We start from the raw sequence: 15,102 nt of genomic DNA, 5'->3' as shown, positions 1-15,102 counted from the left end.
GTGACCAAAGCAGCGCGCAATACTCCATGTGCAGTCTCACTAACATCATGTACAGTTGGAACATTATGCCGGGGCTTGGTTGATAGGCCCGTCTACCAAAATTACCGCTATTACCGAAATTCGTTATAAAGGGGTCTGTTAAATCAAGGGCTTACTGTACTAGTACTATGTGCTCCTGTGTTTCTCCATTTCACAATACCTCCCAGAGGCCTGCCATTCACTGTTTATATCAGAGTCTGGTTTAACTTACCAACATGTATTACCTCACATGTCTGAGTTAAATGCTGTCATTGCTTTTCCAGTTGTAAATTGGTTATAACTTTTTCACTGTTGATTATACCAAAAATGTAATGTCGTCCACAAACCTATTAATCATGCTTCCTAAATTCTCATCCAAATCATTAATTTAAACAACGAACAACAGGGGATCCAGCACCAATTTCCATGGCACACCACTGTTCACGGTCCACCAATCAGTAAAACAATCCTTCACTACCACCCTCTGAATCCAAGTCATTTTTGTATCCAATTGCCTAACTCAACTTGGATCTTATATGACTAGCCTATCATCCAACATCTTGTCGAAAGCCGTGCTAAAATGAATGTAGACAATATCAAAATCTCTTACCTCATTAATTTTCTTGGTCAACTCTTCAGAAAATGCAATAACATTTTTGACACACAATTTCCCATGCACGTGCTGACTATCCCTGATTTTAAAAATGCAGATGGATTCTCTGATTCCTTTTCACTAACTTTTCCACCAGGCTCACCAATCTGTAGTTCTCACTCTCACACGTTTAAATGCATCCCACTCTCTGGACAACCTTTCGTCCGCAAGCAAACTACTTCAATCAACTTATTTCTGTTTAATACCATCAAAGAAGGCCTTGCCACAATTTAGAACTTTAACTTGCAGAGCAGCCCTATACTTATCCATAACTATTTTAAAGCTACTTTAAATTTTAAAGTGAAATGGTCAGGTAAAATTTCATTTTGTTTATAGGTAAATAAATGTTTAATAATTTATGTTCTAAATAATATAATAAATAATATGAATGTTCTAAATAATTATTCACAATTTTTTTAGGTTTGGCACAATCTGGCTCTTGGGGCTGTTTTGATGAATTTAATCGAATTGAACTTCCTGTATTATCTGTAGCAGCACAGCAGATATACATTGTTCTGATAGCAAAGAAAGAAAGAAAGAAAAAGTTTATCTTCACTGATGGAGATAACGTGTCACTTAATCCAGAATTTGGCATTTTTATCACAATGGTAAGTGAAAACAGAAACAGAAATGCAGAAGGCATTTTACTTGGAATATACAATATCAAGGCAGGCTATTTTAAATAACTGATCTATGCCACCATTTACCTTCCATTTGAGACTTTTTCTCCCTCTTATCATCCAGTCCTGTCGTATATGTGGTCAACCAACAGATTGGATGCTTTGCATGTTCAGAACATTACATTTAAAAATCCTCCCATTATTTTTTCTTTGTCCACAGAAAGGAAACCCTGAAAGTCACCTTGTTCTCCAAACAGTTTAATTCCTTATACTCATAGGGAGAAGATTCTCTTAAGGATGCCACCCTCAACTATAACTGTAGTTGGCCTAGCTGTACAACAAGAGAGGATAAAATACAAGAAAGTAATAATTATAAAATATTCTATTTTGGGGGAGAAGAGATGTGTTTCTCCGGATTCGAAGTGATACCAGGATGGTACGTTGCCTCCCATAAATTAGCGTCAAGGATATCACTGAGCAGCTGCAGAAATCTCCCAGACTGGGAAGGCGATCATTCCTGATAACAGCAGTTAGCTGACACGCTAATATAAACCTAGCAATTTTTCAAAAGCTTATCTTTCCCTGATCCTCAGTCTTACTAAAATATCTCTGAATAGTATTAATTAGTATTGCTTTAACAGTTGGGTTGGTGGGGGGGGCAGGGGGAATTCCGTTTTTCCCTCAATTTACTGCCTATTTAAGAGGAGTATGCTGTCCCACAGATATTGTGATTTTTTTTTTTTCAATTTAAAGGAATATGTGCTAAATATGGCAAATCCTGTCACATTGATGTTTATTTCCCTCATCAAATGTCATCTGCTCTAGCTAGATAATCCTTTAAAGTCAAGCACTAAAGGTAAACATAAATTATGTTAGAAACAGGCAATTTACAGAATGTTATATTATGGAAGCTGCATTTTTGGTTCTTTTCCTTCCAGAATCCTGGATATGCTGGACGCCAAGAACTGCCAGAAAATCTAAAAATTCAGTTTAGGACAGTAGCCATGATGGTGCCAGATAGACAGGTCAGAGAAAATATTTGCTTCATAAATAAAATGTTTTAATTGAAGATCATTGAAGCTGATTCCTCAAAATGGTAAAAAAATATCTATGCAACTGAATATAATTTTATTGTTTAATAACTGAGACCAAATGACAGGATTGCTTTGAGAGTGGTGAAACAGAGAGTTACCTTTTTCATTGAAGAAAATCTCATTCTGAGATCTGTCAGATGAGATCCCATAATTAAGCTATTATAGTATATAGGATATAATGTAGTGTAACTTTTTAAATTCCTCATGGAGTCATATGGTGCAGCATGGATTTCCATAGATGTTCAATCCACTAGCCTTGGAGCTATACCTGCTAAATATAGCAAGTCATTGAAATCAAAGGGAGACATTATTTGTCAGAGAAAGGTAAATCATTATTATTAATGAGAAAGAATGTTTGTCATATGCACCAGATATGAATAATTACAATGAAATTATTACTTGATGTAGCTTTACATGCCCATTGGATGCAACAACAAAAATAAATATATAATAAATGATTGGTTATTTTAAGTGGAGGAGGGGGGGGGGGAGAGGAGGAGGGGGGGGGGAAGAGAGGAGGAGGGGGGGGGAAGAGGAGGAGGGGGGGAGAGAGGAGGAGGAGGGGGGGGGGGGAGAAAGAGGAGGGGGGGCAAAGGGAGGGGGGGGGGAAAGAGGAGAGGGGGAAGGGAGGGGGGAGAGAAGAGGAGAGGAGGAGGGGGAGGGAGGAGGAGGGGGGGGGAGAGAGGAGGGGGGAGGAGGAGGGGGGAGAGGAGGAGGGGGGAGGAGGAGGAGGGGAGGGGGGGGGGGCGGGGGGGGGGCGGGGGGGGGGGAGGAGGGGGGGGAGGAGGAAGGGGGGGGAGCGGGGGAGGGGGAGGGAGGAGGGGAGGGGGGGGGGGAGAGGAGGGGGGGGGGGAGGAGGGAGGGGAGGAGGAGGAGGGGGGGAAGAGGAGAGGAGGAGGGGGGGAAAGGAGGAGTGGGGGAGAGAAAAAAGGGGGGGGGGAAGAGGGAGAGTGCCTTTTTATTTCAACCCAAACAACCCCAAACCCCCCAAACAACCATTTGCAGGCAGTGCTTTTTTACTTTGACCATATTTTCATTTTCAAACCACATTAAGGGTACTTGCTCACAGTTGTGTGCACATGTGTTCAGTGTTATTCACAGCTCAGAGAAACGTGACCCTCTGCCTTCCTCCAGCTTGCAGACTAATTGAGGCACACCACTTCCTGGTTTTATAGTCCACCCCCCCCCTGCCGCCAGCGGGGACAGCAGAGAGAACAGCAGAGAGAATGGGGAATTTTGTAAAATCATTAATATCTTTGTCATTTTTAATTGACTGGAAAAATCCTCGGCACACATGCAGCGGAGGGTGGCTCTGAGCGAGGTGGCCAAAAATGACGGCCGTAGATGGCGGCGTTCTCTCCGAAATCGCAGCACAGATCGCCAAAACCGGTCAAGAACAGACTTTTAGTAATATAGATATAGATATCTAAATTAATCTGCCTAACTGCATTCATAATTTAACAGGTGTCCAGTAAAGCAGATCTATTCATTTATTTTAAAATGTAAATATATCTTTAAATTGACAATCAATTTGAATGCTAAATGTAAAATGCTTTATTTGCATTTTTTAGATCATTATAAGAGTCAAACTTGCTAGTGTTGGATTTTTGGATAACGTGTTGCTGGCTCAGAAATTCTTTGTACTTTACAAACTCTGTGAAGAGCAACTGACCAAGCAGGTATGTTACACTTACAGACCAGTTCATAATGTTTAGGCAGGCAGTGACTAGTGGGGTACCGCAAGGCTCAGTGCTGGGACCCCAGCTATTTACAATATATATTAATGATTTGGACGAGGGAATTGAATGCAACATCTCCAAGTTTGCAGATGACATAATGTTGGAGGGCAGTGTTAGCTGTGAGGAGGATGTTAGGAGGCTGCAAGGTGACTTGGATAGGCTGGGTGAGTGGGCAAATGCATGGCAGATGCAGTATAATGTGGATAAATGTGGCTAAAGGGATCAGAGGGTATGGAGAGAAGGCAGGTGCAGGATACTGAGTTGATAATCAGCCATGGTCACATTGAATGGTGGTGCAGGCTCGAAGGGCCGAATGGCCTACTCCACCTATTTTCTATGTTTTTATGACATTACTGAAGGATCCCCACTGAGGCTATATGTGTGAAACTGAGAATGAAGAAGATATCGTTGTGATTGTACTGTAGGCTTCATCTAGTCAAAGTGAACTAATAAATTAGGAACAAATAAACTGGAAGATTCGATCTAGCTGCATGACTAATAGGGTTGTCATAGTAGATATAACACACATATTCCAATATGGATTGAATTGGCGTAGAAGGAGTGGAATTTGTCAAGCGTGTTCAGGAATGTTTTCTCAGGCAGTATGTAGAGGGCCCTCCAAGAGAGAGGACAAAGGTTAACCTACTCTTAGGAAATTAGGCAGGGCAAGTGACTGAAGTGTCAGTGGGTGAGCACTTTAGGACCAGTGACCACAATTCTATTAGTTTTAAAATAGTTATGGATAAGGACAAGGCTGGTTCACAAGTTGGTTCTAAATTGGGACAAGTTCCACTTTGATGGGAGTGTAAACCTGGAGGAGTATAGGGGATTGAGGAGCATACTGAAGAAAGAAATCAGGAGGGCAAAAGGGGTCATGCGATAGCTCTGGCAGATAAGATTAAAGTGAATTCAAAACGACTTTACCAATGTATTCAAGGAAAAGGGGTAACTAAATGGAGTTACCCGGCACAGACACATTTGCACTTTGGACTGTTTTACTGTTTTACTCTTCTTTTTATAAATCATGTTTCTCGTTGTATCTAAATCTAAATGTTATTTGTTGATTAAGTTATGACATCGGATGGAAGCTGCGTACCAAATCTCGTTGCACATATGTGCAATGACAATAAAATATATTATTATTATTATTATTATTATTATTAGAGCATCTCAGAAACCAAAGTGATCATCTATATGTGAAGCCGCAGAAGTGTCCTCAATGTATGTTTCTCCACTGTTTTTATCACAGAGAAAGACATGAAGACCAGGGAACTTGGAAAGTTAATGGCAATGTTTTGAGGGCAGTCCTTATTACAGTTGAGGAGGAGGTGCTGGACATCTTAAGATGTATGAGGTAGATAAATCCCCCAGGCCTGATCAGATATATAACCAAAGACCCTGTGGGAACCCACAGAACAAATTGCAAGAGTTCAGGCTGAGGAATATTAATCATAATTAGATATGACACTGATGAGGTGATGTTGTGCCTGTATTTAAGAAGGGGTACAAATAAAAACCTGGGAACTATAGACCAGTAAACTAACATCCATGGTAGGAAAGTTACTGGCGAGGATTCTGAGAGATAAGATATACATGCATTTGTAAAGAAAAGGATTAATTAGGAATAATGCCAAAAAATGTGGGCATGGTTTTGTGTGTGGAAGGGCGTGTCTCACGAATTTGATTGAATTTTTTGAAGTAACCAAGGGGATGAGCGCAGGGCTGTTGATGTAGTCTATATGGACCTAATCAAGTTATTTGATAAGGTCCTGCATGGTCAGCAGCGCTGGAAGGTTGGATCGCATGGGATCCAGGGAAAGTTAAGGGGCTGTCCAACTTGGGCGACCTAATTGGCGAGTTTAGAAGACTGTGAGTTACGTCACCCCCAACCCCTCCCCCCCCCCCCCCCCCCCCCCCCCCCCCCCCCCCCCCCCCCCCCCCCCCCCCTGCCCCCCCACCCCCCCCCCCCAGCCCCCCCCCCCCCCCCCCCCCCCCCCCCCGTCCCCCCCCCCCCTCGCGAGCCATGCCCCCAGCAGTGTTCAGGATTGAAGAGCGCCGCTGAACCCGCAATAATTTGCTTGGGCTACCAAGGGCATCCAAGGGCTTCAGAGTTCCCCCGCGAGGTCCTGCTAGATCCCGAGAGCTGCTGAGGCCTGTCGCCCGCTCAGTGTCCGTGCCGAGTTCAAGTCCGCCCTCTCCTCCCTCTCCCTTCTCTCCCCTCCCCCTCCTCACCCTCTTCACCTCCCCCTCCCCTCCCCCCTCACCCTCTCCTCTCCTCCTCCTGCCCCTCCCCCTCTCCTCCTCCCTCCTGCCTCCCCTCCTCTCCTCTCCTGCCCTCCCCCCTCCTCTCCCCCTCCCCCCCCTCCTCTCCCCCCCCCCCTACTCTCCCCCCCTACTCTCCGGGGATGGGGTAAAAGGAGCCATTGAATAATATTAATATAATATCAAGGGGGTGGTTCGTGTGTGTGGGGGGTGGTTAGTGTGTGTGTGTAAGGGGGGGGGGGGGGGGGGGGTAGTGTGTGTGTGACACCGCAGGCTTCCCCCCCCCCCCCTGCAACCGCGCATTGAGGGGACAGGACCCAACGGGTCCCCCTTGGTCTGGTCACCAATAAAAATCCACACTTTGACCCTTATATGGAATGATAGAATTGATGAAGTAGCCAAATGTGGTAAAAGAAAGGGTCAGAAGGTATCCCAGTTCTGAAACAACTGAAAACAAGAAACACCATTTTTGTGTAAGCGTGACTTCAAATAGAATTTCCTCTTGACAGCCTTTGACGTCAGTTTTATAGGGATCCTGTCACAATCAGTCAAATTTGATTGGACGTAAAAGGCAGTCACTCTCTTATGAACTCAGGTTTGCTGTTTCATCCATATTTGACTACGGTTGTATTACATTCTGGAGCTTGAGTGGTCCTGGCAAACCACAAAATAAGCATTTGTAAGTGCTACATTGTGCTACTGTTGGTGATATCTTCCTTCACTCTTTCTGCATGCATCTTACTTATGCATCTTGTATGTTTCAACCATGATATTGAGTGAATTAATGTTTAAAGTGGTGGAATTTTTGCTAATTTAGTGGATTGCTTTGTCCTGGTTGTTGAAGATCTTGAGTACGACATATATTTGGATAAGTGGAAGTCTTCCCATTGTACTTACAATTTGGTTTTGAAGGACTTTGAAGAAGGGTCACTCACTGCAGTATACCTTGCCTCAAAAATGTTTTTCCTTTCCCACTACTTTTCAGAGTCAATTTGTGACTTTTAGGATATTGATAATGGATAATTTAGTAATGGTTATGCAACTGGTTATCAAAAATTGATGGTTGGATACTTCCATGTTAGAGAAGATCATTGTCTGACAAAAATGTTGCGTGCCACATCAACTCTGGTATGATTTATTGTACAGATGTAACAGTATGTGAGCATAGGATAAATGTAAGGAGTTGGAAATAGAATTAAATCTAATTGAATCAGTGATTGTTGATATTATGTTAGAAGGGTACGTTGATGATAATGCAGTTGAAGGTAATTGGGATTAAGACACTGACCTGTGGAGCTCCTGGCCTGCTTATAAGGAGGCCATGATAGGATCTAGAGTCACTGGTTCGTGGAACTCAAGTGTCATTGAGAAAGATATTAGAGGATTGATGAGGACAGGGCCGTGGATGTTGTCCAAATGGACTTTAAGGCCATTGGCAAGATCCCACATAGTAGGATTGTTTGGAAAATGGAATCTAATGTGAGCTAGTCAATTTTATTCAATTCAAAATTGTCTTGGGGGAAGGAGACAAAGCGTAGTTGTAGAGGGGGTTTTTTTCTGATTGGAGGCCTTTGACCAGTGAAGTGCTACAGCGGTCAGTGCTGGGTTCACTGTTGTTTGTTAACTACATTAATGATTTGGATAATAATATAGTTAATCTAGTTGGTAAATTTACTGATGATACCAGAATTGGTGGTATAGTGGTCAGTGAGAAAGGATATCTAAGTTTAAAACAGGATATAGATCATTAGGGAAGGTGGAAATTCAGGGAAACTGGGTCTCTGCTCCTTCCAATGAAATTGGATCCTGATCAGCTGATTCAGTCAGATCAGCAATAATACCTTCTCCTTGCTGATCATCTGCTCATGAGTTCCTCAGGACTGCATGCTGAGTAGTCTGTTCTACTCTCTGCTCTACTCCTATATATTGTATCCAGACACAACCAACACCATTACTAAATTTGCCAAAGTTGCTATTGTCATTGGACAAATAATGGGTAATGAGTCATAGTAGAAGTGGGAGATCGATAATCTGTTAGGCAGGTGCCAGAATAATTTTTTTTCTCTATTATTGTCAACAAGATTAAAGATCTGACTGTTGACTTCAACAAATGAAAGCCAAACGTTGATGGTGAGAGTGAACAACGTACACATCTTTGATGATCTGTCATGGGCTCAGCACATTGATGCAATCACAAAGAAAGCTCACCAAGACCTCTACTTCTTCAGAAGTTTCAGTAGATCCAGCATTTTGCAGAATATTCTATTGAGCCTCTACAAGGAGGAAAGTGGAGAGCACAGTAACTAGTTACATCATAGCTAGTTCAAGAATTCAAACACTCCATTCATTTACTGTTTTGGTTTTGGTGTGTAATGGGCTTGTAAAGCCGCAGCAAGTAAGAATTTCATTGTTCCAGTGCATATGACTCTTGACTGGTGCTTTATCTAAAAAGGAATGGAACCCTAGTGCAGCTAGTGGAACTACTTCCTCACAGCTCCAATGAACATGTTCAATCCTAACCTCAGTTGCTCTCTGTGTGATTTTTACATATTCTCTCTGATCATGTGACTTTTCTCCAGGGGCTTCAGTTTCCTCCCATATCCCAAAGACATGTAAATAGTTAAATTAATATTACTAACCTGGGAATGTGAGGAAAGTGCAGAATTTGTAGGAGGTAACTCAGATGCTGGTTTAAACCGAAGATAGACACAAAAAGCTGGAGTATCTCAGCGAGTCAGACAGCATCTCTGGAGAAAAGGAATAGAGGACGTTTCGGATCGAGACCCTTCTTCAGACTGAGACGGGGGAAAGGAAAACGAAAGATATAGATGGTGATATGGAGAGATATAGAATGAATGGAAGGTATGCAAAAAAGTAACGATGATAAAAGAAACAGGCCATTGTTAGCTGTGGCCTAGGTGAAAATGAGTTACAGACAATGAGACTCAAGACGGCTTTGAAGTTAGTACCACAACTTGGGTGGCGGAGGGACAGAGAGAGAGGGGATGCAGGCATTACTTGAAGTTAGTGAAACCATTATTCATACTGCTGGGTTTTAAACTTCCCAAGCGAAATATGAGGCGCTGTTTCTCCAATTTGCATTTGGCTTCAATCTGACAATGGAGGCACAGGGCAGAAAGGTCAGTGTGGGAATGGAAAGGAGAATTAAAGTGTCTGGCAACCGGGAGATCAGATAGGCCCAGGCAGACTGAGTGATGGTGTTCAGCGAAATGATTGCCTAGTCTACATTTGGTCTCGCCGATGTATAAGAGTCCACTCCTTCAACAACGGATACAGTAGATGAAGTTGGAAGTGGTGCAAGTGAACTCCTGCCTAACCTGAAAGGACCGTCGGGGTCCCTGGACAGAGTCAAGGGAGGAGGTAAAGGGACAGGTGTTGCATCTATTGCAGTTGCTGGGGAAGGTACCTGGGAGGGGGTGGCTTGGGTGAGAAGGGATGAGTTTACCAAGGAGTTGCGGAGGGAACAGCCTCTGCGGAAGTTGAAAAGTGGTGGAGATGGGCAGATGTGAATCGTGGTGGGATGCCATTGGAGGTGGCGAAATTGTCAGAGGATTATGTGTTATATGCGAAGGCTGATGGAGTAAAAGGTAAGTACTAGGGGGACTCAGTCCCTGCTGCGACTTGGGGGAGGGGAGCAAGAGCAGAGCTGCGAGGAGACATATGTGAGGGCCTCACCCATGTCCGTCCAAAGGGGGGGTGCGTTGGGGGCGACCGCACCCCCCTTTTTCCCCAGCGTAAGAAAAAATCCCGAGGAAGAAAAAAAAATCGGGGGGAAAAAAAAAAGAAACAGAAAAAAAAATCAGCGTTCCCAATTTGTCGGGAAAGCGCCCAAAATTCTGGTTCCGGCTGCTGGATGATTTGGGAGAAAAAAATGGGACCATCCGTGCCTGTACAGTTGGGGAAGCGATGCAAAATGACGCCGTCTCTCTGCGCGTGCGCATTGGGCCCGGGCGGGATTAGACTACCATTTGCACCCCACACATTGAGCTTGATGGCTCGTGTCGTCTACTACAGGTAAGTAGTGGAATATTGCGTTGCAGGAAGGAGAGTCTGTTTTTTATCCTCGGTTCAAACTACCCATTAGGGGCTCTAATATGGCCCGCGGAACAAGGGATTGCCCATTTCTCTGGGCCCGGTGGGGGTGGGGGTGGGGGGGTGGTGCGGAGTGTGCTGTCTGCCCGCCCGGTCCAACGTCTCCATCCACGGCGTCGGAGTCTCACCAACGGCCAGTCTGGCAACCAGGAGACCGTTCTCCCGTCGCCGGGCGGGAGTGGCTGAATCTGAACCTGAACCCAGTGGCTGTAACCTCAACACCAGACGCCGCTGTGGTGGGGCCCGCTCCCCTCGCCTCCCCCTGCCGCCAGGGCCCAAGCCATCTTCCCCCCACGCCACTCCCGCTGGAACCCCGCTGGGCCCACGCCACCCCCGCTGGACCCACCCTGGGCCCACACCACCCCCGCTGGGCCCACGCCACCCCTGCTGCGCCCACACTACCCCCGCTGGGCCCGCGCCACCTTCATCTTTGCCCCCCCCCGACAGAAAGAGGGGGTAAATGTGGGAGAGAGAGAGAGATGGGGGAGGGAAGAGGGAAAGGGGGATTATCTTTAGAGAGATTGCAAAATTAAGGTAGGTTTTAGAGCTATTATATTTTCTCCTCCATATGAATAATTTTAAACAATATCAAATAATATCAAACAATTGGAACTGCTTTCTTTTCCTTGATAACAATACTGAAAAATATGAATTCCATAGTTTGTGACATAAATATACATTTTAATGGGATCATTGTATACAGATGTAACATTTCCATTTCGGGATCGGCGGGCGGGGGGGGGGGGGACAAATATTCATCACGCCGATAGTCTAATCGTTAAAGAGTTACCCGCAAACGCTCAGCATAGGAGCACCGCAAGATGCGTACTCTCCCCTCTCCTCTACTCTCGCCACACCAATGATTGCACCTCCACAGACACCTCTGTTAAGCTTCTCAAGTTTGCGGATGACACAACCCTGATTGGACTGATCCAGGATGGGGATCTCTGTACTCTCTCTTTTCAGTTTGACATCTTTCCTATAACATGGTGCCTTGAACTGAACACAATATTCTAAATACGGTCTCACCAACGTCTTATACAACTGCAACATGACCTCCCAACTTCTATACTCAATACTCTGACTGATGAAGGCCAAAGTGCCAAAATAGGTTTTGACCACCTGATATACCTGCGACACGACCTTCAATGAACCATGCAACCATCAACCATTCCTCTGCCCACCTGGCTAATTGATCCAGATCCTGCTGCAATCTTTCACAACCATCTTCACGATATGCAAAACCTCTCACTTCTGTATCATCAGCAAACTTGCTAATCTTGCCCTGTTCTGTGACGTTTCAGAGTGCTGGAGTAACTCAGTAGGTCAGGCTGAGTATAGAGGTTGGGAGGTTATGTTGCAGTTGCATAAGAAGGTGGTGAGGCCGCATTCAGAGTATTGTATTCAGTTCTGGGCACCATGTTATAGGAAAGATGTCATCAAACTGGAAAGGGTACAGTGAAGATTTACGAGGATGTTGCCAGCACTGGAGGGCCAGAGCTATAGGGAGAGGTTGAGTAGGCTGGGACTATTTCATCGAGCACAGGAGGATGAGGGATGATCTAATAGAGGTGTATAAAATCATGATTTGAATAGATATGGTTGAGTCTTTTGCCCAGAGTAGGTGAATCGAGGAGCAGAGGACATAATAATAATAATAATAATAATAATAATAATAATAATAATAATAATAATAATATATTTTATTGTCATTGCACATAAGCGCAACGAGATTTGGTATGCAGCTTCCATCCGATGTCATAACTTAAATAACTATTAAAATAGTAAGATTAAACGAGAACTTACCAGTTTGAAGTTTGATCTGTATTTTATGAGGAGTTACGATGAGGGATTTCGTGAAGAAGCCCGCTTCCACGCATGCGTGTCATACTTCAAAGCAGCGGTGTGAGGTCACAGGAACCTATAATGATCTAACATAGTAAGATTACCAAAGAGATACCAGTTTTTGATATGATCATAAGAGGGTGGGAGCGGAGGGCACGAAATCCCTCATCGTAACTCCTCATAAAATACAGATCAAACTTCAAACTGGTAAGTTCTCGTTTAATCTTACTATTTTACTTCGGAGTCACGTGAGTGACTTCGTGAAGATTTCAAAGCTCTGTGACCTCATGCCGTGGAACGAGTCCATGCTTCACAAACTGCCTTGGGTATTGGGAGAGAGCATCATTAGTAATTTTAAAACACAATTATACAAAGAGTTGTGTGGTATAACGAAAAAATATATAACATTTTTTTTTTATTTTATTTTTTATTTTTTTTTTTTTTTAATTTTTTTTTTTTTTTAATTTGAGAATCATAGCCCTGTAACCTTTCGGGCAAATTATTTTGTTGAACATAAAATGTTTTCTTAATACAATGATGGCTCCAAAAAATAACTGGTTTATTATAAAACCTGTGGAAAACCCTTTTTGAATGACCATCCTGCCATTCTGAGGATTTGGTCTGTGGGTACCTGTACAATTTTTGCTGCGGATGTTGCTGCAGCCCTGGTGGAATGAGAGTTAAAACATTAGTGTCTATTTCTGCCATTTTTAGGACCTATTTGAGCCACCTTGATATAGTTTGAGTCGTGACCCTTTCATGCGGTTTCTTGTAAGAGATAAACAACTCCATTCTCTGACCTCGAATGTTCTTAGTATATCCTATGTATTGTTAGATGTGTCTTGCTATACACAGTCGTTTGCCATATGGGTGTACCATAAATTCAAACACTTGACCCGAGGAACCCGATCTGTTTTCTTTTATTAAATCCTGTATGACAACACCAGTTTCTCGGTGAGATGATTAGGGAGTCCAGGCTCAGTTTGCTTAATGGCTGGACTTGTTGTGCGGTAAATAACACCATGAGCATAACCATCTTCCTGGACTGTTACTGAAGTGACAACGCTGTTATGAGCTACAAGCTCCTCAGCATGTTGAGAAACGACACCCACGTCCCAGATTTCGGAGTACCTAGTTTTCTTACCAGGGGTGCGTTCCCACCTCGTGCCGCTCTGTTCCTTGTGATAGGTAATTGGAGAGTGCACTTGTGGCACTATTGATGGCACTGTAGCCCCATCGATTATCATAATGGAGGCTTGTTAAAAATCCAATACGGCCAGAAATTCTTGGCCTGTTGGTCGAGGTTGTTGTCCAAGCAGTATATGCCCCATTCTTGATGTGTCCAAGGTACTGCTTCCGTGTTGACAGTCTTAGTGCAGATGAGATGAGATTCATCGTCCTGTCTGACAGCCCACTGCCGTGTAGTGGGTCTTTTAGACTCTACCAATCAATAAATCCATAGTCTTATGGCATGGATGACTGCCTCCAGTCACTGGATAAATTAATAATTTTTGGCTATGTACATTAGGGAACATGGTTCTAACACCATCCCCTGTATGACCGAATACCATGATTTAGTAGGCCAGTCGGGTACTCTGAGAATTCCAGATGCCGAGTGAAGTTCAATTTTCCCTAGTACCCCATTGATGGGGCCGAACGGGGGAAATACATCACCCTATGGCTTTGTTTACATAACAATGCCAAGCTGGTTTTAGAATTTTAGTAAATAATATTGGGGCTGATGATTGCCCCTTTTGTAAGCTCTATATTGCCAAAGTTCCTCTTTTGAGTCAATGCCTGCCATATAGAAAACCGCAGCTGACACCAAGTCTTTATCAATAATAAGAGTATCCATCTTAAAATGAATATCTAGAACAAATGTGTTTAGGGTTAAAATCAAATGATAATCCTGCAACCCTACTCTATTTTATTTAATAAATATGTTTGATACAATTCTAATGTTCCATGAAAAGTATGCTCAATCACACCTTTCGTGTACAATTTTTTGTAGCACCATGTGGGTTTTGGATTGTTTGGTTTATGTAAGGACAAAATGCCCTTCTGGTGTATGTTGTACTGTGGTTATTGGGATGAGTAAATCCTATCAGATAACCCTGAATACTGCTGAGATTATATGAATCTGTAGTGATTATATACCATACATAACTGTAGTGTTGCAACCTCCCCTACCATCGTAGGTCCCTATTTTAACAGAATAAACCCCACCCACCTACCTCCATGGTTACCGGTGGTTGAGTTATTTCCTTGGTTTTGGTTTTTTTTTTTTTTTTTTTTTTTTGAAAAGGAGGTTCTGGTTTGATATCTCTTGTTCGGGGTTGTGTGGGAGGTTGAGGCTTCCGCATCTTCCAGGGTGGCCGCCCTGGCCATACCCTAAAAAAGGATCCTGCGGGTTATATTGATTTCTGGCACTGCCACTGGTATGAGCCACATTTTTTATGGCCTTGCCTGTGGCTGGTATCATGCCCCAAAATAGGCCCTTGCGCTGGCCTTGATGAGCCCCAGTGTCTAGGCTTTGTCCACCCACGGTTCTTTGTTTGCAAATGGTAGCATTTTGGGGTCCTAGTGCTGGCTGAATGGCCGCCTTCCACGTGTAGTTCAGGTCATATTGCATATTACTAAACAGAGCTAGTGCGTCTTGATGGTCTTGGTTACCTACGTTTAGTCCAGGGTGTGGGTGTATGCTATGATGCCTTCCGTGAATCCCTTTAAGGTTCTCTGGATCTTGAGGTCCTGGTTCC

At 43.7% G+C, this 15,102-nt stretch overlaps 1 protein-coding gene across 1 annotated transcript in view; it reads left to right on the top strand.

The window, feature by feature from the left end:
- LOC129697508 (dynein axonemal heavy chain 8-like) overlaps window positions 1-15,102 on the top strand; it is a 641,267-nt gene that overhangs the window by 409,155 nt on the left and 217,010 nt on the right. The window contains 3 exon segments of the mRNA XM_055636144.1: window positions 1,091-1,278; window positions 2,229-2,315; window positions 3,956-4,063. Coding sequence (XP_055492119.1) covers window positions 1,091-1,278; window positions 2,229-2,315; window positions 3,956-4,063 — 383 coding nt within the window.

This window comes from Leucoraja erinacea, chromosome 5, assembly GCF_028641065.1.
Source record: "Leucoraja erinacea ecotype New England chromosome 5, Leri_hhj_1, whole genome shotgun sequence".
NCBI classification, from domain to species: Eukaryota; Metazoa; Chordata; class Chondrichthyes; order Rajiformes; family Rajidae; genus Leucoraja; species Leucoraja erinaceus.
This window is presented reverse-complemented; position numbering and strand designations above follow the sequence as displayed.